The sequence below is a fragment of the Mus pahari genome, chromosome 15, assembly GCF_900095145.1.
Source record: "Mus pahari chromosome 15, PAHARI_EIJ_v1.1, whole genome shotgun sequence".
Lineage (NCBI taxonomy): Eukaryota > Metazoa > Chordata > Mammalia > Rodentia > Muridae > Mus > Mus pahari.
The window spans coordinates 26,825,456-26,850,834 of NC_034604.1; the positions used below are offsets into that span (position 1 = coordinate 26,825,456).

General features: G+C 39.4%; 1 protein-coding gene across 1 annotated transcript in view; it reads right to left on the reverse strand.

Annotated features, from left to right (window-relative positions):
• Positions 1-8,005: 8,005 nt before the first annotated feature.
• Positions 8,006-25,379, reverse strand: part of Slc25a46 (solute carrier family 25 member 46) — a 29,728-nt gene continuing 12,354 nt past the window's right edge. The window contains exons 6-8 of the mRNA XM_021214515.1: positions 24,310-24,366; positions 21,458-21,515; positions 8,006-10,208 (exon numbers count right to left, since the gene is read on the reverse strand). Coding sequence (XP_021070174.1) covers positions 9,630-10,208; positions 21,458-21,515; positions 24,310-24,366 — 694 coding nt within the window. The 3' untranslated portion in view covers positions 8,006-9,629. The remainder of the gene's footprint in view (positions 10,209-21,457; positions 21,516-24,309; positions 24,367-25,379) is intronic.

Genomic DNA, 25,379 nt, shown 5'->3' on the forward strand with positions numbered 1-25,379 from the left:
CTTCTCTCTCTCTCTCTCTCTCTCTCTCTCTCTCTCTCTCTCTCTCTCTGTCCTTATATCTCTACTCCCTTCTTAACTTCCCCTTCCCACGCCCTATTCTATACTATACCTGTCCTATGGCTGGTGCCTGGGGGAAGAAGGGATGTCTCAGCCTGGGCCTGCTGAGGAGCCTCTCCCGCCTCACCATACCATGCTCTATAAAACATATACTTGGCTTTTAAAAAACACAACACTTATTTTTATAGCTTGTTATAGAAGATTTTAAAAGTCCATAAAGGTCTATAAGTTTTTGTCTGTTAATGGAAGAAGCCCTCAAGTGTGCTGTAAAATCAGGAACTTATTTATTTTTATTTACTTGCTTTACGCCCTTGTGACAGAATCTGTGAGCCTGTTGGGAGGCTCTTTTATTTATTGTTTGATTCTTTGTTTTATTAACCAGCCGAAAGTTGGCGGGTAAGTGAACCTCTACAGGAGGGGGGAGGGGTGCTGTTGTTTTGTTTTAATTTAAGAGACTGAGGTAATTAAACTTTTAATGCTTTTAAATTTGTACATCAGTAAGCAACATCCCCATTCTTTGTATCCAAAGATGTTGCAAAGCTAAAATATTTTTAAGAAGAAAGCCTCATTTTTTTTTTATTTATTTATTTATTTATTTATTTTTATGGATGGTCTGGCCAGGAAACCTCAGAAAAGTTGGTAGTGGAGACCTGCTCGCTGCTGCAGGAGAGGTGGCAGAACTGACCAACTGAAGATAGAGCCTAGAACAAGGAGGACTCCCACACAGGGTTTAACTGCGCTCAACGAGGAGTATTTACAAAGCTGTTGGAAGGGAGCTGGAGTCTCTACGCACTCCTGGGAAGTCTGCTTGAACTCTTTCTTTTAAATGATCTTGGTTTTAGTCATTTTCTGGGCTTTAAGAACAATGTTCTTTTATATCTTAGTTATTTTCATCTGAACTAAAAGGCTTCATTCGTGGGTGCTGAGTGCTGACGAAGAATTTTAATTTCCCTAGCAGTTCGCTGGCCTTCGAGCTCAACTTAGCTTTGTCTCCAAAGCAACAGCAACAGTTCTCAAATACAACAGAATGTCACAGGAGCTAGCTCCCCTTGCTCCTGTTTTTGTTTTACAAGTCTTCTTATTCTTTTCCAGTATTCAACATCTAACATTACTGAAGTGCATAGTTTGCATAACAAAGCAGACCTTGTCTCCCCGTTCTCTCAGTCACTGCCTGGCATACTCTCCTTGGCCCCCAACCCTGAACTTTTCAGCTCAGGGTCTGAGCTGCCCTACCCCCAGAGGCTCTTCACTGTGGGAACTAAAAGGGGGGCAGGGGAAGAAGGGGGGAGGATAGCCCAAGTCCCACCAGAGTCCCACCTATGCTCTGGACAGACAGAAATGGGAGGGCTGCCAGACGCTTTCCACTCAGCCCCGGGTGGGCATCCAAGCCTCTGACCCACTCGACAGGGGGTGGACAAGGGGCAGCCCCCCAAACCAAAAGGGGCCCTGGGGTACACCCTGTAGCCCAGGGTTATGGGAGAGAGGGCTGAGGGAAGAGAGGTTCCCACGCATGCAAGAGTGAGCGCAGCCTTGACTGAGCAGAGACTGTCTGTCTATGGTTTTAGAGCTTTATTATAGAAAGGCAGGGGGAAAGAGAGAAGGTAGAAAAGAGAGAGAGAGTAAGAGAGAGAGAGGGAGAGGAGAGAAGAGGAGAGGAGAGGAGAGTAAGAGCAAGAGAACAAAGAAGTGAGAGAGAGCAAGGAGGGGCCCAACAACCCCTTTGAAAGTGAGCTGCTATCTTTTCTGTTGCTAGGTAACTGGGGAGGAGTTTAGCCTGAAGGTCAGAAGCTTGGGACATTGCCTAGGTGACTTCTAGCCATGCTTCTCTTGTGGGGGCTGGGGGGGGGGGTAACTTGGGCAGGAGCTAGAGTTCGAGGAGCATGAGGGAATGCCTACTGTGTCATGTAGGCGAATTATCACCATTCCGGAGTTCAGACCTCAGCTCTACTGGAGACCAGACTGTCTGCGCATAGCCCAATGTCCCATACTTCCCTATATAATCCAGACATTTGCTCACTCTTACTCTCTCCTCCTCCTCCTCCTTCTCTCTGTGTGCATGCCCTTTCTCTTTTTCTTCCCCCTCCCCAACTCTTTCCCCTTGGTGACTTCCCTAGCCTTAGTCCTTGGGGCTAGTGACCTTGCCAGAGACCAGCTTCCCAATAAACCTGCATTTAATATAATCTAATCTGGCTCAATAGGTACCTATTGCTGTGATGAAACACCATGAGCAAAAGCAAATTGGGAAGGAAATGGTTTATTTGGTTTATACTTTCACATCATAGCTCATCATCAAAGTCAGGACAGGAACTTGAGCAGGGCATGGGACCTGGAGACAGGAGCTGATGGGGGAAAGGCCATGGAGGGATGCTGCTTACTGGCTTGCTCACATGGCTTGCTCAGCCTGCTTTCTTATAGCACCCAGGACAACAACCTAGGGATGGCACCACCCACAATGAACTGGGCTCTCCCACAACAATCACTAATTAAGAAAATGCCCTACACTGTAGAGCCTACAGGATTGCATACAACTCAATCTTATGGAGGCATTTTCTCAGTAGAGGTTCTTACCTCTCTGATGGCCTTATTGAGTTGTCATAAACCTACCCAGTAAATACATATATCCATGCAATAATAATTAGTAATAAAAAGGACTGGGTATGGATAAAATAAAAAGGTGAGGAATGGATCATATATATATGTATATATATATATATATATATATATATATATATATATATATATATATATATATATATATATATATATATATATATATATATACATATACATATACATATAGTTATTTAGTTAGTTAGGGAGTATACTGGCTGGCTTTGTGTGTCAACTTGACACAAGTTGGAGTTATCACAGAGAAAGGAACTTCAGTTGAGGAAATACCTCCATGAGATCCAGCTGTAAAGCATATTCTCAATTAGTGATCAAGGTGGGAGGGCCCATTGTGGGTGGTTCCATTCCTGGGCTAGTAGCCTTGGGCTCTATAAGAAAGCAAACTGAGCAAGCCAGGGGAACCAAGCCATTAAGTAACTTCCTTCCATGGCCTCTGCATCAGCTCCTGCTTCCTGATCTGCTTGAGTTCCAGTCCTGACTTCCTTTGGTGATGAACAGCAACATGGAAAGTATAAGCTGAATAAATCCTTTCCTCCTTGCTTCTTGGTCATGATGTTTGTGCAGGAATAGAAACCCTGACTATGACAGGGAGAGTGGAATTGGAGGATTAAATGGAGAGAGCAAGAGAATAGGGAAAGGAGGGAACACAGCACCAAGGGCCATTTGAGGGCTCATATGGAAACCTACTACTGTTGAAGCTTCTTATATATACTTAAGAAGATACAAACACACACACACACACACACACACATAGTCAGGTAGTGGTGGTACATACCTTTAAACCTAGCACTCAAGAGGCAGAAACAAGCAAATCTCTGAGTTTGAGACCACCTTGGTCTACAGAGTGAGTTCCGAAACAACCAGAGAGCTACACAGAGAAACTTTGTCTCAAAACAATAAACCATGATAAATAAGATATATATAAAAAATATATAAATGTATATATTTTTGTCTCCCCAAATGGCTGAGGGACAAAGTCCCAACTGGATATCTTTTGCCACCAAATGAAACCTCTAGTGTCATGGGTTACATCTAACTGAGCCGTGCACGAATGAGTTATATCTAACTGCATTGTTAGCCAAAGGTTTCCTCTAAAAACCCCCAAACATCTCAGGCCATTGACAATCCTATTGGTTGTTCCTCACAAACTGATGAAAAGGTCCAATTGCTGAAAACAATTACATATCTCACTGAACATATATATAATTGCATGTATTTATATCTATATATTAAACAAATTTATGCCAGTTCAGCTGACAACACTCTCCCACAAGAACCATAAACTAAATGCCCCTGTACCTCCTTGGTGAGGGCAATCCAAATGATGCTCAAAGTAACGCAGGCTAATAATGTTACACTTGGAACCCTCTCAGAGGTTGAAGATAAGCCCCAGTTGCTGTATACAACACATACTTGGGACACAGGACTCAGATGATTTAAGCTGCATCTAACCTAAAAGGTTTTTCCTGCCATCTCACTTCCATTGTTCAAGAAAACACTATGCAAGCTACCAGAGGAGAGAAACAATATTCCTACCCCGCTGTGACACCTATAAACCACAATGACAAATACGGTAAGATACTGGTAAAGACGCAGTAGCAGTTCACACGGGGGTTAGTAACCAACAGCTGTCTAAATGGACTTAAAGACCACTCAGCAGGAAGGAAGTCCTGCCTGGTACTAAAAACCTACCCAACTCCCTGGGGTGGTGAGGTCATGGATTTCAGAAAAGAGCCTATACCATCACTTCCCTAGACCAGCAAAATTCCTTACCTACATTCTAAATTTTATACATATTCCCACTAATAAATGTAGCTCACCCTCCTTCAAATGAGCCTCTTTACGGCAAGTGGGGACCATTACAGAAATCTACAACTGGACACAATGCAAGCATCAATTTTGGCAGAGCTCAGCCCCCTTAGATAGAAGCACAGCTCTTGCATTTGTGGCTCAGGAAACATCATGCACGAGGAAAGAGGAAGATTTTAAGAAACAGAGTACCAGGGCTAGTGAGATGGCTCAGTGGGTAAGAGCACCCGACTGCTCTTCCGAAGGTCCGGAGTTCAAATCCCAGCAACCACATGGTGGCTCATAACCAACCATCCGTAACAAGATCTACTTACATATAATAAATAAATAAATCTTTTTTAAAAAAAGATATTTTTTTAAAAAAGAAAAAAGAAACAGAATACCAGGCAGTCTGCTGTGTGACTGACTCTCTTAGAAATGGTTACATAAGCAAGATCCAAAGAATAATACCAATAAACATGTAAATGAGAGAGAAAATCTCATGGGGTCCCACCTGAGACAAAAGACTACAGGCAACTAATGCTGTTGAAAGAAAATTTGTCACTCCCAGAAATGAGTTCCTTGATTCATTATCCAGCACACAGTGGTCAGCTCTGAAACCACATTCACAAAGACAAAAAGACTGAGTGGGGTGTGTGTGTGTAATAATAAAAAAAATAAAGGCAATCTGAGATTGGAGGGAATGAACATGAGGACTGGAAGGAAAGGGAAGTAATTATAATTAGAGAAGGGGGTGTTGGATTCCTTGGGACTGTAGTTATAAGGAATTGTTACTGTTGTAAGCTGCCATGTGGATGCTGGGAACTGAATATGGATACCCTGAAAGTGTTCTGACCTGCAGCCCCTAGTTTGATAGGTTTTCGGGGGAGAGGGTAAATTTTTCATGTAAACTCATAAAAGATGTTACTTTGTAGCTCTAGAACTTAATCCTGTATTGGTTTAATTCTGGCTTCATAGGTTGTTGGAAAGTGTTTCCACCTCTTCAAGTTTTTGGTGAATGGAGCATTGGTACAAATTCTTTAGTTGTTTGATAGACTTCACCAATAAAGCTAGTCCTAGACTTTGTTTTTGAGTTTTTAACTGGTTCACACTTGGCCTAGCCTGCTCAGACTTTCTAGTTCTTCTTGTGCCTGCTGTTGCAGTTTGCTTACAGGATTTGTCCATTTCGTGTAGGTTGTCCAAACTGGCACATGGTTTTTTCATAGCATGGTCATACAACTCATGCTGTTTGGCATGCTACATTTAGCAATGGCCCCATTATTCATTTCTGACTCAGTAATTTGGGACTTTTTTACTAAATTTTAACTATGGGCTTGATTTTATTGTTGTTTACATCAATTTTTGGTTTTGTTTCCTTAATCACTGTGAGTGCTCTAATCTCTTCTCCCACCTTCTGCTAACTAAGCTTCACTCTGATCTTCACCGTGGAGCTCCTGCGGAGCTGGCTGTTTTGATACTGTCAGGCCCACAGCTGCTCTACATAAGGCAAGCTACAGGCATTCTATAAGTTTTCCTCCAATAGCACCAATACAGGACTACTCTGCAAATGCCATAGTGCTGTTGTGATGGTAATACACGTTAAGACTTTTTAAACAAGACACAATGCAGAAATCTACTTTAGAAAATATACTACTTTATACACCACACCAATTAGCCTAGTTTTATGATGCAAGGGAATTTTTTTTAAATAGGTGGTGGCAAATGTTCAATTTTACATATAGAATTCTCTTGATCTTCATTTCTATCTAGGAAAAAAATTACCTTTTATCCCTACCATGAGTAGTCCTCTAGTATCAATAAGGGAAACATATATATTGGCTTGAATTCAACATTTTATCAAATCTTTTATATTACAACTTATTACCTAAAACATTTAAAATGGTACTGTGACAAAATTTAAAAAAATAAAGAAAATAAACCTTTACTAAATTTAAAAAATAAATAAAATAACAAGATGCAAGAGTCAAACCACAGATTGTTGTTACTCTGCTATACAAACTAGTACTATATTAATGAAAATGACTCAAAAATAAGATGGTACTTATTCAGGGGCAGTGAGGTGATATGTATTGTCTTAGTCAGGGTATCTATTCCTGCACAAACATCATGACCAAGAAGCAAGTTGGGAAGGAAAGGGTTTATTCAGCTTACATTTCCATACTGCTGTTGATCACCAAAGGATGCAGGACTGGAACTCAAGCAAGTCAGAAAGCAGGAGCTGATGCAGAAGCTATGGAGGGATGTTCTTTACTGGCTTTCCCCCCCTGGCTTGCTCAGCCTGCTCTCTTATAGAACCAAGACTACCAGCCCAGAGATGGCACCACCCACAAGGGGACCTCCCCTCTTAATCACTAATTGAGAAAATGCCTTACAGCTGGATCTCGTGGAGGCATTCCCCAACTGATAACTCCAGCCTGTGTCAAGTTGACACACAAAACCAACCAGTACATGTATTGTGTCAAATACATGAAGAGAACACAGAAATGCCAGCAGTAAGTAGTACTCTAACTTCAGTGTGATATAAATAAGTGAACCCTTAAATAAGTTTTCTAAGTCACTTAACCTAGATAGTTTTTGCAGGAGCTGGGAAATATCTTTTCTGTTCTACAGCATCCATACCCACATAGACAGCACACATCCTCCATGACCTCGGCCAACAACAGTACAACTGTCAAGGCAGCATCTTCTACTTCCCAAACAGATTCTAGGATTCTCAGATAAAAGCACTGGAGCATTTCTGCACAATGAGTGAGTGATTGCTTTGTTGCATTCTACTTAATAGAATCACATCCATGGGGCTATTTGTCATACGGAGTATAAAAGGTATTAATTCACTAAGAAACACTGGTCAACTAAAATGTGTCTGGTCGGGCAGTGGTGGCACATGCCTTTAATCCCAGCTCTCGGGAGGCAGAGGCAGGCGGATTTCTGAGTTTGAGGCCAGCCTGGTCTACAGAGTGAGTTCCAGGACAGCCAGGGCTACACAGCAAAACCCTGTCTCGAAAAACCAAAAAAGAAAAGAAAGTAAAATGTGTTTGACTTTCAAAGGTTACATTTTAACAAATTCAAAAAAAAAGCAGTTAAAAAAAAAAAAAAAAGATTCTCTCCATCTTTAGTTTTTAAGGTAATTTGCAGAGGCTTCTTCAAGGAAACAGGAAATAATAATCACGTATTTAGTTTGGCTGCAGCATTTTGACTTCAGATGCAATAAATTTATATTACTAAATTCATGGTATCTGTCAATAAATAATCCTTAAATATCTAATCTTCAGGCACATGGAAAATTCCACAAAATTTACCCAGTAAATATTTGATTCCATTTAGCGTGTTCTAAATATTTTCTGAAACCAAAATTTTCTGGTTTCTTCTCTGAAACTACCTTGACTTATAAAATGAAATTCTGAGGAAGGTGACTATAAACATCTAAAAATTTAGCAGCTAAAAGTCAGTAAAAAATGTTAACCCCATTTTTACACATAGAAAAACTTGTTAAGAGATTAACCATAAAATGCAAAATGTGATCAAACAGCATTTATTTTCCCTTTTGAAGAATTGAAGAGTTGACAGCATTACTTCAAAGACACAGACTGGTAGGGACAGCTGCTACTGACACATTACTTCATGCTTTTCCATGACCATGTTAAGCTTCCACTCTGATCAATCACGGTACAAACACCCTCTGCAACATTTAACATGTAACATCAGTGTTAGTATGCATGCATTCTAGGTTGGTCAATACCTGCAGGCACCGCACTTAAGTGTTTGTAAACTTGAGCATACCCATGAAGAAACGAAATGCTAAATGCTGCATGAGTCATCAGTGAACTATACATCACTTTATTACAAAGTCTAATCCACCATGGGAATACATCAACTTTATTTCATTAAACTGATTAAGAAGTTTCACTTGTTGAAATATAGTGTCTCCTCCTCCTCCTCCTTCGTAACACATCAGGGCAAATTTCCTATGAGGTTTGAATTTTAATTCAGTACTTATCCAAACAAGCTTAAATAAAGAGTACCAAGAATGTCTCATTTTTATCTTCAGGGTAGCTTATTTGGAGAATAAAACTTTACACACACACACACACACACACACACACACACACACACACACACAAACATACAAAAAAGGAAAGAAAAAAGAAAGATTGAGGTGATTGCAGTGATTATTTATGGTGAGCAAGAGGCACAAATCCCCAGAACTTTCATTTTGTTCCCTCTTAGGTAAGTTCTTTGAGAATGAAAGACAGGTGGGGCTCCTTAAGGTAAGTGTGGAAATGGTCATGGCTGCCATGATTGTTAGGGATCTTTAAAAGTAGCTCTGAAAATCATCTGATGATCCAAACGTCACAAGCATATGACAAATTTCAAGTTTCTGACACTGCAATGCTGGACAGGATGCAGACAAAAAAGCTATTTTCTGGCGTTTTGACGTCTTATACTTGATGTTCCAGCAGAAAGGGTCTACCTTCCTTTGATGCAGTAAGCTGGTCTAAGGAAACTCGCAGGGAAGAAGGAAACTCCAAGTTACATGTACACACGCACACAAATGGCTCCATGTAATAAATATATACAGCAATTAAAATGGCTAAATACAATTTAAAACCCTTCAACCACTGCTTACACAGTGCCAAACCTAATCATCAGTTTTTTTCAATGATGGCATAATCTATTTGCTTAAAGGTAAAATCCTAATACTATCCACTGCTTTAAGAACACTGACCTGAACCCAAGTTAAACAAACATAGAACAAATAGTAAGGTCAGTAAAATAGATTCAAGTCATTGCAATTTCATTTTATACTTGATACATTTTTTTGTTTCTGCCCAGGATCAATTTTACTTCAGCATGAGTGTTATACTAAAATGTAACTTTACATTTTAAATTTAAAGTATTAGCTTTATTGAGTTTTCAATTTTGGAAAGGTTTGATCCAGTATTATATCTATCTATCTATATATATCTATGCCTTAAGAAAAATAAGAAGTCAGAATAATTAGCATGAGGTTTTCCACCAGTGGTAATTCCCAGCCTATTTCTTTCCATGCAGTATTTTTACTTTTATTACTTGAAATGTCATAGCAAATTATCCAGACAACATTTTTTGGATCAGCCAATCATAGAACTTAAATCTCAAATGCTATTCTGAAGAAGTGTGGAGTAAATAATTTTGGTAATCTGTAAGATGGTTGCATGCAGTGTATACTGTATTATAACAGCACCAAACCCTTTATAGAAACCAAACACTCCTTCCTCCTGCTTGATGGTATTTATGCAGTCTCTCATTCCCTCATACTGCGTATTAATTGGAAGTACTTCATAGCCAAGGTCTGTGTTGTCAATAATTGTGCGTGTTCCTTGAATATGAAGACGATGCAGAACTGTTTCCAGTGGGTAAAGTATAACGTCAGAGCAAAGGCTGGCGGCAAAGTTAGCAATAAGTTCTGGGAAATAGGCATCCAACATATTCTGCATGGGGCTAGTGCTCTCAGCTAGGTGGCTGTTATAGGTCTTTCTCTTTAGAATTAGAAGGACAATCTTCTGGATGATGGAGCTGATGATATAATGAAGAACTCCGTGCAGGACAGTTGGGAAGATCAATGAAAACAGTGGAAGAAGGCGTTTGCTGTGAGGCACTCCCAAGCCTATCACTCGTCCAATTCCTTCTTTAACACACTCCAGAATGCCAGTGTTATCTCGGATTATCTCACTCTGAAACAAAAGTGATGAAAAAGGTACAATTATATTTTTTAAAAAAGATTTATTTGTTTCATGTGTATGGTTGTTTTGCTCCATGTATGTCTTTGCACCATGTGTGTGCCCTGCCTGCAGGATCCAAAAGAGGTCATGAGAGTTCCTGGAGCTGAAGCCTGGTCCTCTAGAGGAGTCGTTAGTACTCATCAACGCTGAGTGCTCTCCAGACCCATCAACTTAATCATTTTTAAAAATTGCTGTAGAAAATACTATTATTAGGTCCCTGTGAGATAAATGTATTCACAAAAGAAGAAAAACATCCATGATTTGCCAACTTCAGCTGTGAGATTAGATTGGCATTATATTCTTTTTCAAAAGAAATACCATAAAGAACAATGAGCAGGACATAGTCTACCATCAACCACCCTTTGACTCCTCATCCAACTATACAACTCTTTTTACCTATTCCCCCTTCCATGCCATAAGCAACCTTTCCACCCATGTGGATCAAGCTCCACAAGTTCAGGCTTAGACCAGGAAGCACATCTTGTCTACCATCCCAGTCCCTTCGACAGGAATCCCTGATTTTTTTACACCAAAGCCATTTCCAACCTCTAGGACAAACCTGCACTGACATCCCTGCTTTTACCTCAACCTACTCAGTCCATATCAGTCTTAGAACTAACCAAAGAAAAGAAGTCTATATGACCAGATCCCATCGCAAAAATTCCCAAATATGAAAGGTTAAGCCGGGCTGGTGAGATGGCTCAGCAGGTAAGAGCACCCGACAGCTCTTCCAAAGGTCCTGAGTTCAAATCCCAGCAACCACATGGTGGCTCACAACCATCCGTAACAAGATCTGGCGCCCTCTTCTGGAGTGTACTTACATATAATAAATAAAAAAATCTTAAAAAAAAAAAAAAAAAAAAAAAGAAAGGTTAAGCCAGTATCTTCTAAAACCTACCAGTCATATATTAATCCTTGCCAAGGAAAATTACCTAAGCAAACCCAAGGATTCAGAATTTAAAAGAATAAACATAAAATTCATCAAAGACTTCAGAATTTAAAGAAGACACAAAGAAACTTAAAGAGCTTAAAGAGAATAAACACCTTAGTGATGCCCAAGAACCACAAACATAAAGCTGACAGAAATGATTAAGACAATCCAGGACTTGAGAACAGAATTCAATAAGGAGATAGGCTGAAGAAGGCTCAAACAGTAGTTAGGAGACTCTTAGTAGTAAAAAAATAAATCAAATAGAACAGAGACTATCAGGACTCGAAGATAAAAGCACAGGATCTAGATCAAATAACCAAAATATTAAAAAAAAAAAAAAAAACACAGAGAAGGAACATAGCAGAAATGTGGAACACCATGAACCTACAAGTTATAGGCAAAGATGAAAGAGAGATCCCAAGTCACAGACATAGATCTGATCTTCAACAAAATCACAGAAGAAAACTTCCCCCAAACTAAAGAAAGACACCCACATACAGATACAAGAAGCATACAGAATACCAAATATACAGAAGAAAAGAAAATTAGTTAAGAGAATGTATAACAAAGAAAGTGTACTGAAAGCTGCATGAAAAGAATGCAAGTTTCATATAAAGAAAATTATATCAGAATAACAACTCAGTGGGAACTTTGAAAGCCAGAAGACTCAGGAGCAATCCATTCCATATTCCCAGTCTTAAAAGATTATAATGGACAACCTATACTAATATACCCAGCAAAACTGTCATAACTGAAGAAAACTTCCTATGATATAAACTGAACATCTGAAAAATTGATATCCAATAAACCAAACCTAAAGAAAATACAGAAATCAATATGTGATGATTTGAATGACCCCCTTAGGCACATATGTTTGAATGTTTTGCCCCCAGTTGGTGAAACTTCTGGAGAAAGATTAGGATGTGTGGCCTTGTTGGAGGAGCTGTGTCTCTGAGGGTGGGCTTTAAGATATAAAAATGCCAGGCTCATTCTCTTTTTCTCCCTCTGCCTGCTGCCTACAAATCAAAAGGTGTAAAGCTCTCAGCTACTAGTCCAGTTCCAGGCCTGTTTGCTTCCTGACATATCGATCATGGACTAGTCCTCTCAGAATGTAATAAAGTCCCCAATTAAAGGCTTTCTTCTATAAGTTGCCTTGGTCATATTGTTTCCTCACAGCAATAAAACAGTAACTAAGACGCTATATTCCAAGATGAATAGAAAAACCAGCATAGAAGGGCGAGTGTGTAAAGAAATACAAAGAAATACAAAGTCATAATTATTAAAATACATAATACTGTGAACACAAACAACAACAACAAAAATCAACAATGCAGGGACTACAACATACCCATGTTAGTACTAAGTTTAAATATCATGGCCTGAATTCTCCAAACAAAAGACAGGCTGACTGAATAGAGCAAGAAGCAAAATCCATCTATCTCTTGTACAAGAAACACACCTTAGCTTTAAAAAAAGCACTACCTTAGGATAAAGGATAGACAAAAATACTCCAATCAAATGTGACCAGTAAACAAGTTGAGTGTCATTATTCTAATATCTAACAAGATAGATTTAATTAAACAGAAGAGATAAAGAGGGCTACTACATTCTAATCAAGGAAACAGTTAATAAGGAGTGCATTATTATCCTAAACATACATGCACCAAACTCTGGAGAATCCAATTGGATAAAAATATATACAACTGTATTTAAAAACAAATTAGCATCACTCCATTAATAGTAGGTGATTTCGAGCCGGGCATGGTGCTGCACGCCTTTAATCCCAGCACTCAGGAGGCAGAGGCAGGCAGATTTCTGAGTTCGAGGCCAGCCTGGTCTACAAAGTGAGTTCCAGGACATCCAGGGCCATACAGAGAAACCCTGTCTCAAAAAAAAAAAAAAAGCAAAAAACAAAAAACAAAACAAACAAACAAAAAATAGTAGGTGACTTCAATTTTCTTCAATAGATAGATCATCTGAATAAAAAACAGAGAAGCATCAGAATCAATTGACATCAATATATCAAATAGACTTAAGTGATGTCTAAAGAATATTCCACCCAAACACCAAACAATACACAATCTATTGAGCAGCACAGGGAAGGTTTTCTAAAATAGAACACATCCTGACACATAAAACAGATCTTTACAAATTTAAAAAGACTGAGATCACTCCTTATATCCAATCTACCCTTAATGCACTACAACTTAAAAATTGATATCAAATAAAAGTGTAGTAATTACACATTCATGGAGATTAAACAATTCATTAATGAATCATGAATGAGTCAAAGATGGAATCAAGAAAGAAATAAAAAGTTTCCAAGAACTAAATGAAAACACCACATAATAGAACATCTAAGACAACTAAAAGCAGTCAAAAAACAAAACAAAGCAAAACTATTCTAAAATTCATATGGAACCATAAAGAGCTCAAATAGCCAAAACAACCCTGAGCAGAAAACACAGCTAGGGAAATAACCATTCCAGATCTTAAGATGCACTACAGAGCCATAGTAATAGAAACAAAATGGTACTAGCACAAAAGCAGGCTTCTAGACCACTGGAAAGATAACCTGAAGATCCAAACATGAGGACACATAACTTCAGCCACTTGATATTTGACAAAGATGCCAGAAACATAAGCTGGACAAAAGAAAGCATCTTCAACAATGGTGATAGGAGAGGTCGATGTCCATATGCAGAATTAAATTAGACACGTATCTATCTAGCTCTTGTTCAAAAACTAATTCCAAATCCATCAGAAACCTAAATTCGAAACCTGAAACGCTGAAACTTCTAGAACTTCTTCCAGTCAGTACCCTGTAGGAAAGGGCTTCCTAAATAGAACTCCATTTGCTCCAGAACTCACAGAATAGACTTGATAAAACAAAATGTTCTCAACAGTTAAAGAAACAATTGGGTGAAGAAGAGAAGCCCATAGAGTAGGAGAGAATCTTTGTAAACTAGACACCTGACAAAAGATGTATGGCTGGCAACAGATTCTGCCTGGACCCTGAGCAGCTCTCCAAAGAAGAAGAGGGGAGTGGGGTGGCTAAGAAGAATCTCAAATGCTCACTGCTCACTGCACCTAACCATTAGAAAACTGCAGATCTAAACAACCAAGATTTCCTCTTGGAAATCTTGTCAGAATGGCAAGATTAACACAACAAACCAACCTAAAGCAAAGGGAGATGTGGAAAAGGGAACCCTTATTCACTATTGGTGGAACTGCAAACTTGTATAGTCAATATGGACATCAGTGTGGTGAATTCTCAAAAAGTTTAAAAATAAATCTACCACATAATCAAGCTGTACCACTCCTTGGTACCTACCCAAAGGATTCAACACCCTACTCTACAGACGCATGCCCAGCATGGTCATTACTGCTCTATTCACAATAGCTAGGAAACCAAAACAACCTAAATGTCCTACAACTGATGGATAATGAAATGTGGTACGTATACACAATGGAATAGTACTCAGCTGTAAAGAAAAATGGTATTGTGAACTTTGCAGGTAAATGGTTAAAACTAAAAAAGATCTGATTTTATAAAGGGACCCAGACTGGGTAGGGGGAAGGGGAAGGGAGATCACATGTTCTCTCTCATTAGCGGCTCCTAGCTCCAAATCTTTGAATGAGAGTACATATCCAGTATAACTGCAGAAACCAGGAAAGTAAAAAGGACCATTGCCAGGGCGAGGGGTTGGGAGAAATAGAGAGAAAAGCAAAGAATACGTGATCTGATCAGGGAAATGGGAAGAGAGGCTCTACAGGAGTGAGGAGAGAGGTAAATACAGGAGGGAGAGAGGAATAGCAGCATACAAGTGGTCTGACCAGGGAAATAGGAAAGTAAGGCTATTTAGGGACAGGAAGGGGAAGTATATACAGGGTAAAATACAGTAATAAGGATGTCTGAAAGTCATAACAATTATATTATCTTTTTTAAAAAAAAAATCCGTAATACACAGAATTCTGTGTATAAATATTCATGTATAGTTTAAATAAGCTTTTCTCCTCTTCCTGATAATGCTCCCTCCAAGAGCCAAAGACCACCTAGCAGAAATCTCAATAGCAGACATGACAAGTTCTCTTTGTGCTGCTAGTCAGGACTGTCTAAGAGACTTTCAAAGCATACAGCCTATCGATCGCTATTGTCCTTGTTTGCCTCCCAAAGGTGGAAGGTAAGTCCCCATAGCTGAGAACAGCTTGCACTTCAGAACCAGGGCCCAGACGCCTGATCTGGAATTGGCCCAAGTGCCTCCTCACAGAAGAGTAGCTTTCATAGTGCCAGAAACTGCCATGCAAGGTGCCAAAGGAAGGACGCAACCAACAGTCCTACCCAGCTATGATGCCTACGAACCACAGAAGTAAGCATGGCAAGGTTACCATAAGAGTTCAGTAATGGCATACACACTGGTAGTACCCAACAGCTCTCCAATTAGACTTAAGACCTGGTTAACAAGAAGAAAGCCATGCCTGGTGCTGGAAACCTAGGCAACTACTCATACAAGTTATGGATCTTGAAGTAGAACCTACAACTTCCACTTTACTAAAGCAGCATAATCTCTAAAAACAATGGAAACATTTGTCCTTACCCACAAATAACTGTAGCACTTGATCCTTAACAAAGAAACGATCTTTTGCATTAGATGGAGACCATTACAGAAAATCATAACATATAAAAACTGCAGAATTGAGGAACCCAGTTCCAGTGGATGGATACATTTACAAACCACTCCCATACCTAAGACTCGGTGAACTCTGAAGAAGGGGGTAGAAGGATTACAAAAGCCGAAGATCAGTAACTTTGCTGTGAAAGTGTGTGTCCTAGTAATAGAGAAGCCACACACATAAAGTATCACCACCATGACTACCAATAGGAGCCAAGCAAGGACACACCAACAGAAATGCCAAAGCGGATGGGGAAAAGTCCTTGAGGCCTCAATCCTACACAAGGGCTGCAGGCAAGTAAGGATGCTGAGACCGGGAAAAACGGTCTTCTCCAGGGAAGCATGCCAGTTGGTTATCCAACATCAAATGGCCAGGCCTGAAAATGTATATATAAGTATCATACAGCCTGAGCACATTATATTTAGGAAAATATACATCTACACAGATGAAAGTAACAGCAAATAAAGGACACTATGACTCTGAAAAGGAGCAAAGAGAATATATGAGGTTTGGAGGAAGAAAAGGGAAGGAAAAATGGTATGTTACATTACATCCTCAAAAAAGACAGGAATGAAATGGACAACCTCTAGTGTGGAAATGAGATATAGTGGGGGAAGTAGAGAGCCTGCCCCAACTGTTTTAAAGGAACTCCTTACAACACTAAGAAGCAACAGTGTATAAGGAAGAATAGAGATCCCTGAAGTGTCAATTTAAATCCTGTCTTCTTAACTTTCTGGGTGTGTAACAACTGTTACTATATTAATTCCTCCTAAGCATTATTTCAGCCTCCTATAAAAATGGAAGTAGTATAAAATGTCACGTATACAGTTGTTCTGTAGCAGCTTCCTCTGAGACTGAAACATTCTGTGATAGTTTGTATATGCTTGACCCAGGGAGTGGCACTATTAGAAGGTGTGGCCTTGTTAGAGTAGGTGTGTCACTGTGGGTGTAGGCTATAAGACCCTCATCCTAGCTGCCTGGAAGCCAGTATTCTACTAGGAGCCTTCAGATGAAGATGGAGAACTCTCACCTCCTCCTGCCTGGATGCTGCCATGTTCCTGCCTTGATGATAATAGACTGAACCTCTGAACCTGTAAGCCAGGCTAAATTAAATGTTGTCTTTTATAAGAGTTGTATTGGTCATGGTGTCTAGTCACAGCAGTAAAACCCTAAGACTCATTCCATCCTGCAGGAAGTTCCTAAAACAGAGAAGTAAACAATTCAAAATATCTTCAGGTGTCCCTGAAATTGAACAGATTCACCAGCCCCCTCCCTGCCAGAGTAAACAATAAAAGCTTCCAAGGAGTGGATTTCAGATACAAAGAAGACTCTCAAACAAGATAAGTTGCAAAGAACACTTTGGGACCAGACCAGCTGCCAGGAAGTAAAAGCCAGCTGAGTGGGGCTGGCGAGTTGGCTCAGTGGTTAAGAGCACTAGCTGCTCTTCCAGAGGNCCTGAGTTCAATTTCCAGCAACCACATGGTGGCTCACAACCATCTGTAATAGGATCTGGTGCCCTCTTCTGGTGTGTCTGAAGACAGCTACAGTATATACAAGCACATAAAATAAAATCAATAAATCAATAATTCTTAAAACAAAAACAAAAACAAAACCAGCTGAGTTAACTGGGGAAGGTTTTACATCAGGTCACTTGGAAAGGACACTCCCCAACCTACTGTGCTGCCTGAAAGCTATGAACTGTGCTCCACATTGCCAACTTTGTGACCTGTCACCCATGCTAAGGTAGGCTTTGGTGATATAAGTGTCATTTCTGCTCCTCTGTAAGTAACCCCTTACCTATATTTCTATAATAGACCCCAATAAAATTCATTGACTGACCAAGTTGAATTTCCATGGCATCTGTTCACATGGGAAATAAACGCTTAGTTTTAAGCAAAAGCTCAAATTGATACAATTTTTTTGTTTGTTTGTTTGTTTGTTTTGTTTTTTGAGACAGGGTTTTTCTGTATAGCGCTGGCTGTCTTGGAACTCACTTTGTAGACCAGGCTGGCCTTGAACTCAGAAATCCGCCTGCCTCTGCCTCCTGAGTGCTGGGATTAAAGGCGTGCACCACCACGCCCAGCAAATTGATACAATTTATGCTTTAAAATAATACTGTCTGCTGTGCCAACAATGACAAGAGCAGAAGTTGAGAACTGTACTTATAAAGTTACTGTAAATCTCCAGTGAAGAGACAATGCTGGCCTGGCCTGGGAAGCAGCTATGGAAGTCAACCAATTCAATTATGCTTTTAAGATTAGAGTTAATGTATTGCATATGCCAGAAAGATTTTGCTGACAGGACCCTGACATAGCTCTCTCTTGTGAGGCTATGCCAATGCCTACCAAATACAGAAGTGGATGCTCACAGTCATCTATTGGATGGAACACAGGGCCCCTAATGGGGTCTGCAACCCTTTAGGAGGAACAACAATATGAACTAACCAGTAACCCCCAGAGCTGTGTCTCTAGTTGCATATGTAGCAGAGGATGGCCTAGTTGGCTATCAATGTGAGGAGAGGCCCTTGGTATTGCGAANATCATATGCCCCANTACANGGGAATGCCAGGGCCAGGAAGCGTGAGTGGGTGGGTTGGGGAGCAGGGTGGGGGGAAGGTATAGGGAGCTTTGGGGATAGCATAAGAAATGTAAATGAAGAAAATATCTAATAAAAAAAGATCAGGAGCAGGGCGTGGTGGCGCACGCCTTTAATCCCAGCACTCGGGAGGCAGAGGCAGGTGAATTTCTGAATTCGAGGCCAGCCTGGTCTACAAAGTGAATTCCAGGACAGCCAGGGCTACACAGAGAAACCCCTGTCTCGAAAGAAAAGAAAAAAAAAAAAGATTAGAGTTAATGGGAATTACTGGTGGATTACATTTATGAGTCATCAAAAAAACAAAAACAAAAAAAAAAGACAAAAACAACCAAGAGGCTGGAGATGTATTTGCTCAGCTGTAAAATGCTTATCTAGAATGCATAAGGTCCTCAGATCTCCAGTACTACAGAAACCCAGGTGTGACCGCATATCCCTGGAATCTCAGCACTTAGGAGCTGGAAACTGGAGGTTCAGAAGTTCAAGGTTATCTTTGGCTATCTGGCAAGTTTGGGGCCAGCCTGAAATACACAAAGCAAAAAGGCTACTGGCAAGAGGTACTAGAAAGATAAAGGAAAAGGTGCCGCCTTACTAAGCTGAGGGATCACATATCACATATTTACATGAAAATTTGTAACAGTAGCAAAATTACAGTTATGAAGTAGCAATGAAATAATGTTATGGTTCAGGGTCAGCACAAATGAGGAAGCGTCACAACATTAGGAAGGTGAGAAGCAGTGCTCTCATGTGAAGGCTAAATCCTTACAATGCACTATAGTGTGCATCATAATGGGCCTCTCTTACTACTCTGACCTAAGGGACAGGAACACTCACTCAGTCAAAGCCAATCCTTTCAACTCGCCAAACCAGGTGATACGATCCCGCTTAGCTTGGATTTGTTTTCCCTCTGCTCACAAAGTTCTTTATGTCGTTCTCAGGCTTAGACCTTTACTCAAATATCACCTTCTCAATGAGGCTTCATCTGAGCTTTCGAAACTATCAACTGCCCCTCTTTCCCCACACTACATCATCCTTGCTCTGCTATTTAACAATCACTTCCTTACAGATTCTAGGTATGTCTTATTAGTTTCTGTCCTCCCCACAAGCTTCTAAGTCCTGCAGAAGTGGAGGATTTTTATCAGTATTTTTTGCTACTGGATTACATGAGTCGAAAACCCTCTCTGATACAGGCTGTTTCTTAATAAATATTTGATGAGTTAAGAAAATAAATTTAAAGAAGATAAAATGAAAAAGCAAAGACAATAAAAACTTATACAACTCTATACTGAGAAGTCTGAAATTGATCATGGGGAATCAATATGGACCCTTATTTTGGGAAAGGGACCGAATTACTCAACTTTGAAACACTATCTTTTCAAGTACACACAGACTGGACTCAAGGATACTGGATAAAGGATTAACCAGTGGGAAGTAGTTCCTATTCAAGGGCTTCAAACATAGGTCTTCTGGCGATCTCCCTGAGAAAAAAAGCCTGAGAAAGCAAGCTGTCCACAGACAAAGGACATGACAAGGCGGGCAGGGCACTAACAGTGAGACATAGAAGACACATCAAGGACAGTGTCAAAACAGACACAGAGGAAATCCATTACTGTAAGCTGGATCCTTACAAAATACAGAGATTCAGTTACTAAACACTATTCCTATTCTATAAGGTAAAATCGATGATTTTTTCAAATTTTTTATTGGTTATTTTCTTTATTTACATTTCAAATGTTACCCCTTTCCCAGTTTCCCCTCTGGAAACACACTATCCTGCCCCTCTTGCCCATGCTTACATGAGGGTGCTCACCCACCCATCTACTCCTACCTCACCGCCCTGGCATTCCCCTACACTGGAGCATTAACCCTTCACAGGACCAAGGGCCTCCCCTCCCACTGATGCCAGATAAGGCCATCCTCTGCTACATACGCAGCTGGAGCCATAGGTCCCTCCATGTGTATTCTTTGGTTGGTTGTTTAATCCCTGGGAGCTCGGGGGATTGGGGGGAGTAAAGATAATATTTAAGAAACTGTCTAAAGTTGCAGTTCTAATTTAAGTAGACAAATGTGACTGTGTCAAATCTGTCCCAACTAAAACCTCTTTCCTGATACAGCATGTTGCTTAGGTGTTTTGCCTTAAATTTTTATCTTTCTGATAGTTTTTCTTATCTTTAAACTGAGACTGCTTGACAAACTAACTCTGTGAACTACAAAAATACCATCCAAATATAAAAGGACAAATATGTTTCAGACGTAAGATGTTAATTTCAGTTAACCAAAGTTAGTTCTAACAACAGGAAAATCAGAGATTAATGATGTAGTGGGGACAAATAATAAAGAGAAAACAAAACAAATAAAAAACCAGAAAGGCAAGGCTGTCGAAGCAAGCAATTTATAGAGCAGACCCTAACATGGGTGGGCAAAGTATTCTTGAAGATCGGTTGCTGGAAACAGAAGACAACTGTATAAGCACTTTTAACTATAAAAGATAGTAAGGCTACAAAATGTAATTCAATGTGCTTGAAGTGCCACCGTGTGGCTAGAAATAGTAAAACAAGGAAGCAGAATGTAAATGCTAACAGGAAACTACTTAAGTTTGCATTGTGTTCAGCCAACAATGAAGGCTCCCTCAGAGGGACACTTTTAAAACATGCTGTGTAGTAAATTATCTACAGGTACTACAACTTACTGTTAGGATGATTATTCCTTGTGCTCAAACAATTATTAATTCAATTATTATAGTAAGCCATAAGCATTTTGATCTTGAGGCCTTGAAAGATCAAAACAAGTCAGTTTGGGTTCTGAGACAACTAAATGAAGAGTATGAAGGAAGAAAAATAATTAAACCATAAATGTGACCCAAATTTGCAGTGGAAATGTTAGACTGATGGTAGAATGTAATAAATAAGTGTATCTGTGAAATGAACATTTAAAATCAGACATACACGGTATACTAAATATGTTAAAAGTACTTACAAAAAAGTTACACTAAAGAGCAGCTCACCTGTACTGTTTCGATCAGACTTGCTGAATAAAAAGGCATGGCCACCATGTATGTTAGGCTGCAGAAATTAAAGCAAACTGTATCAGTACAACAAAATAAGATGATTAAAATGAAATTTTAAGATGTTTTAATGTATACTTAAATTTACATTCAAACCTAAAGTGATCTTTTTAAATTTTCAACTATATTTTGGAACTAGTGATATTAACTCAGGACACGGAAACAGAGTACTTTATTGAACAGAGACGGAAATTAAAAAGTAACAATAATACAAGACAGGACGCCAAAAAAAAAAAAAAAAACCCAAAACTCTAGATTGTACCTTTAGCAGAATGTAGGTTCATTTATGATTAACTGTTTGGACATTTATTTGCATATAACTAGCACTCCCTGAAATATGTTTCTGAGCCTTTTGGATAACAACTGTATCACAGTTTAGAGTTTAGTGATATCCAGAAAAGACTGTTTTATGTTACTATCCTATATCATTTTCTACATTTCCCATCAGAACTAAGCCACAGCCTACAACCACAAGCCAAGTGCCTTTTTTACTATGAAAAAATAACGTTGTACAGCTTTCCAAAGCTGTTTCTTTATCAGTATGGTTGCATTACAAAAGTAGAGTTACTTAAAATCCTTTCCCAGGTGGGACTAACCTGACCAGCAACCTTAGGGGCCAGGACCTGGTAAGTACTCACCTCCAAGGTTAATGGAACATCAGTAAGTACTTATATGTTCGACCGTCCCAGAGGGAGCCAGCAAGCTAGAGAAATTTCTAATTCATAGAAATGTCTAATTCTTCAGATAAACAGAATAAACTTTTTTAATCTGTAAATATAGTTACTGACGTAAAATCACTAGGGACCTTTACACCACACTGTAATATGACTATCGCTTTGAGCTTACTCTTCACCACACACACACACACTCATGTCTCTGATTAGTAAGGCACAGGCTTAGCATCCCTTTTATCAGAGATGCTCAAGATCAGATGTGTTTCAGATTTGGGGATATCTGTATGCAAGTAACCAGATATCTGGGGGACAGGACCCAAGTTAGATACAAAATTAATTTCTGCTTTATACTTTTATTCACAAAGACTATGTGTTTTTGCATAGTATTTTCTGTGTGGCTATATTCTGACACCTCATCCTGTATTAAATAGGATCAGGTTAAAGAAATTCAAGACATGTGACATGTCTTGCTGGAGTTCAAACACTTCAGAATTTGATGTATTTCCGATTTCAGATGTTTGGCTTCTTCATGTTTAACCCACAGTAGTTTGTTTGTTTGTTTGTTTGTTTGTTTAACCTAGGTTAAAGGACTGGGGAAACCACAGCTGGCAAAGCACTTGCCACGCAAGCATGAAGACCCAAGTATGATCCCCAGCACCCATGTATAAATCCAGGCATAGTGCATGCATTTGTAATATCAGTGCTGGGTACAGAGAAACAGATAGATTCCTGGGGCGTGCTGACTGCTCTGTCTTGTCAGTAACCCCAGACAGCACTCCAACTGATGGCCCAATACCAAGTGATCATCTATAAACATAGATGTATAAGTAACATTATATGGACTGACAAGGTTATATTTATACATTCAGAAACACACACATACATCAAGGAACAAATAAGGATAAAAGGTGATGAATTTGAATGAGAGCAAGATGGGGGTTACATGGGAAGTGTTGGAGAAAAGGAAAGGAGGAAATGATGTCATTATATTATAATCTTTATTTTTTTTTAAAGATTTATTCATTTATTATATGTAAGTACACTGTAGCCATCTTCAGACACTCCAGAAGAGGGAGTCAGATCTTGTTACAGATGGTTATGAGCCACCATGTGGTTGCTGGGATTTGAACTCTGGACCTTCAGAAGAGCAGTCGGGTACTCTTACCCACTGAGCCATCTCACCAGCCCATTATATTATAATCTTAAAAACAGAACCAGGAGCTGGGCAGTGGTAAACGCCTCTAATCCCAGCCCTTGGAAGGCAGGGGCAGGTGGAGTTCAAGGCCAGCCTGGTATACAGACTGAGTTCCAGGAGAGCCAGAACTACACAAGGAAACACAAGGGGGATGAGGGAGGGTCTCTGAGAGAGGGAGAGGGAGCTGGAGGGGGCAGCATTTGACGGAAATAAATTAAAAAATAATGTTGGTGGCTCCTGAGGACACTCTGGCCTCCACATACACACAAGTGCACCCAAACACAGGAACACACACATACCCACCCCATCCCTGAAGAAAGAACAAAAGAAAAAGTGTCTAAAACAAAACAAAAGCTGAGCCACGACTCTTATCTTTCAAATGCCTAAGAATTATTTTAAGCAGCATATATATTTCAGGATTGTTGTGGTTGTTGTTGATATTGTTGTTGTTGTTGTTGTTATTATTATTATTATTACTATTCCATATGTATTTCAAGACTTATACCTTATTATTATTATTATTATTATTATTCCATATGTATTTCAAGACTTATACCTTATTATTATTATTATTATTATTATTATTATTATTATTATTATTATTCCATATGTATTTCAAGACTTATCCCTAAGCCTTGTATTACTTTTCTTCAAAAACCTATTGCTACTACTCTAACCTCCTTCACTATATTAGGCATAAGATTTTTTTTTTCAGTTCTAACACTAAAAAAAGCTAATAAAACTTCCTGGTAACAATGTCACTTTTAAAACTTACCATTTCACTCCCCTTCTCTGAGAGGGGGAGGAGGCTATGGGAGGAAAGATTTTAAGGGTGGGACTAGGAAGAGAGAAGGGCGAAGGGCTGTGATCAGGATGTAAAGTGAATATAAAAATAAGTAAAAATAATAATAAAAAAATCTTACCATTTCAGGAGAAGGTGTTCACCTATTTGTTTAGGGTTCCATTTGTGTGAAACCTCCCTAAAATGTAAAAATAAATGTAAATAAAACAAAAACTACATTACTTAAAATATTTTGTTTTACTCTGGAGAATGGGTTTTCCTGGACATACTTCTGACACTGTGGTAGTTCAAACAGAGAATCAGTGCCTGTGCCTGCTGACGCCGCAGGGGAAAGCTGGGGCTGACTGCATGATGCCTACTACTGTGTCAGTGTGACAGATGGGAAGACGCAAGAGACAAGCCTCCAGCCATATCTGTGAGGAGGTTTCAAGATTGGGTGGATTCATGGGCTCGGATCCTACACTGAATGAAAAGAGGAAGTTGGGTGAGCACCAGCTGGCACCCTTTGCTAACACAGTACAGGGTAGTATTCTTTATCAGAAATGCTCAGGACAAGATGTGTCTCACATATAGATCCCCTCTTTCTCACTAAGAGTGAGGCCCTGAGTCTTTGGAACTGGTCTGTCTATTCTAATTCCCCTTCTTTATCTCTCTCCACATAGCTAACTTTCTACACTTTCAGTGTTGCTTGCCTATGGTCCTGAAATTTAATTGTAGCCAGAAACTGAATCACATCTATTATCACCGCAGGCACAGAATTTTTAACCACACTACTAACCTGAATGCCCTGAATTGCCAACTTTTTTATAGATCTCTGTGTTTGAGGTAGGAAACCTCAAAAAAAAAAAAAAAAAAAAAAAAAAAAGAAAGGAAAAAAAAAAAAGAGTAGGCACATCTGCACTTTCAAACACCCTGTGACATTAAAATCAGTAACAGAGATTAAAGTTAACCAAGCATAGATGTTCAAGTTTTAAAATGTGAGTCAAGAAAACGTAGCTGGCTGCTAACCTTTAGCAAAGCTGTATTAAAGGAAGTCTGAGACTACACAGTCCTTTGAAAGCAACACATTGAAAAAAAGCTTGCTCTTGGCTTCTTGCCTTTGTTTCTTTTCCTCACAAAGATATTACAAAGACAAATCCCAACACTGAGTACATGTGCAATACCAATAGTTAGGCCTTCAACTAACTCCCT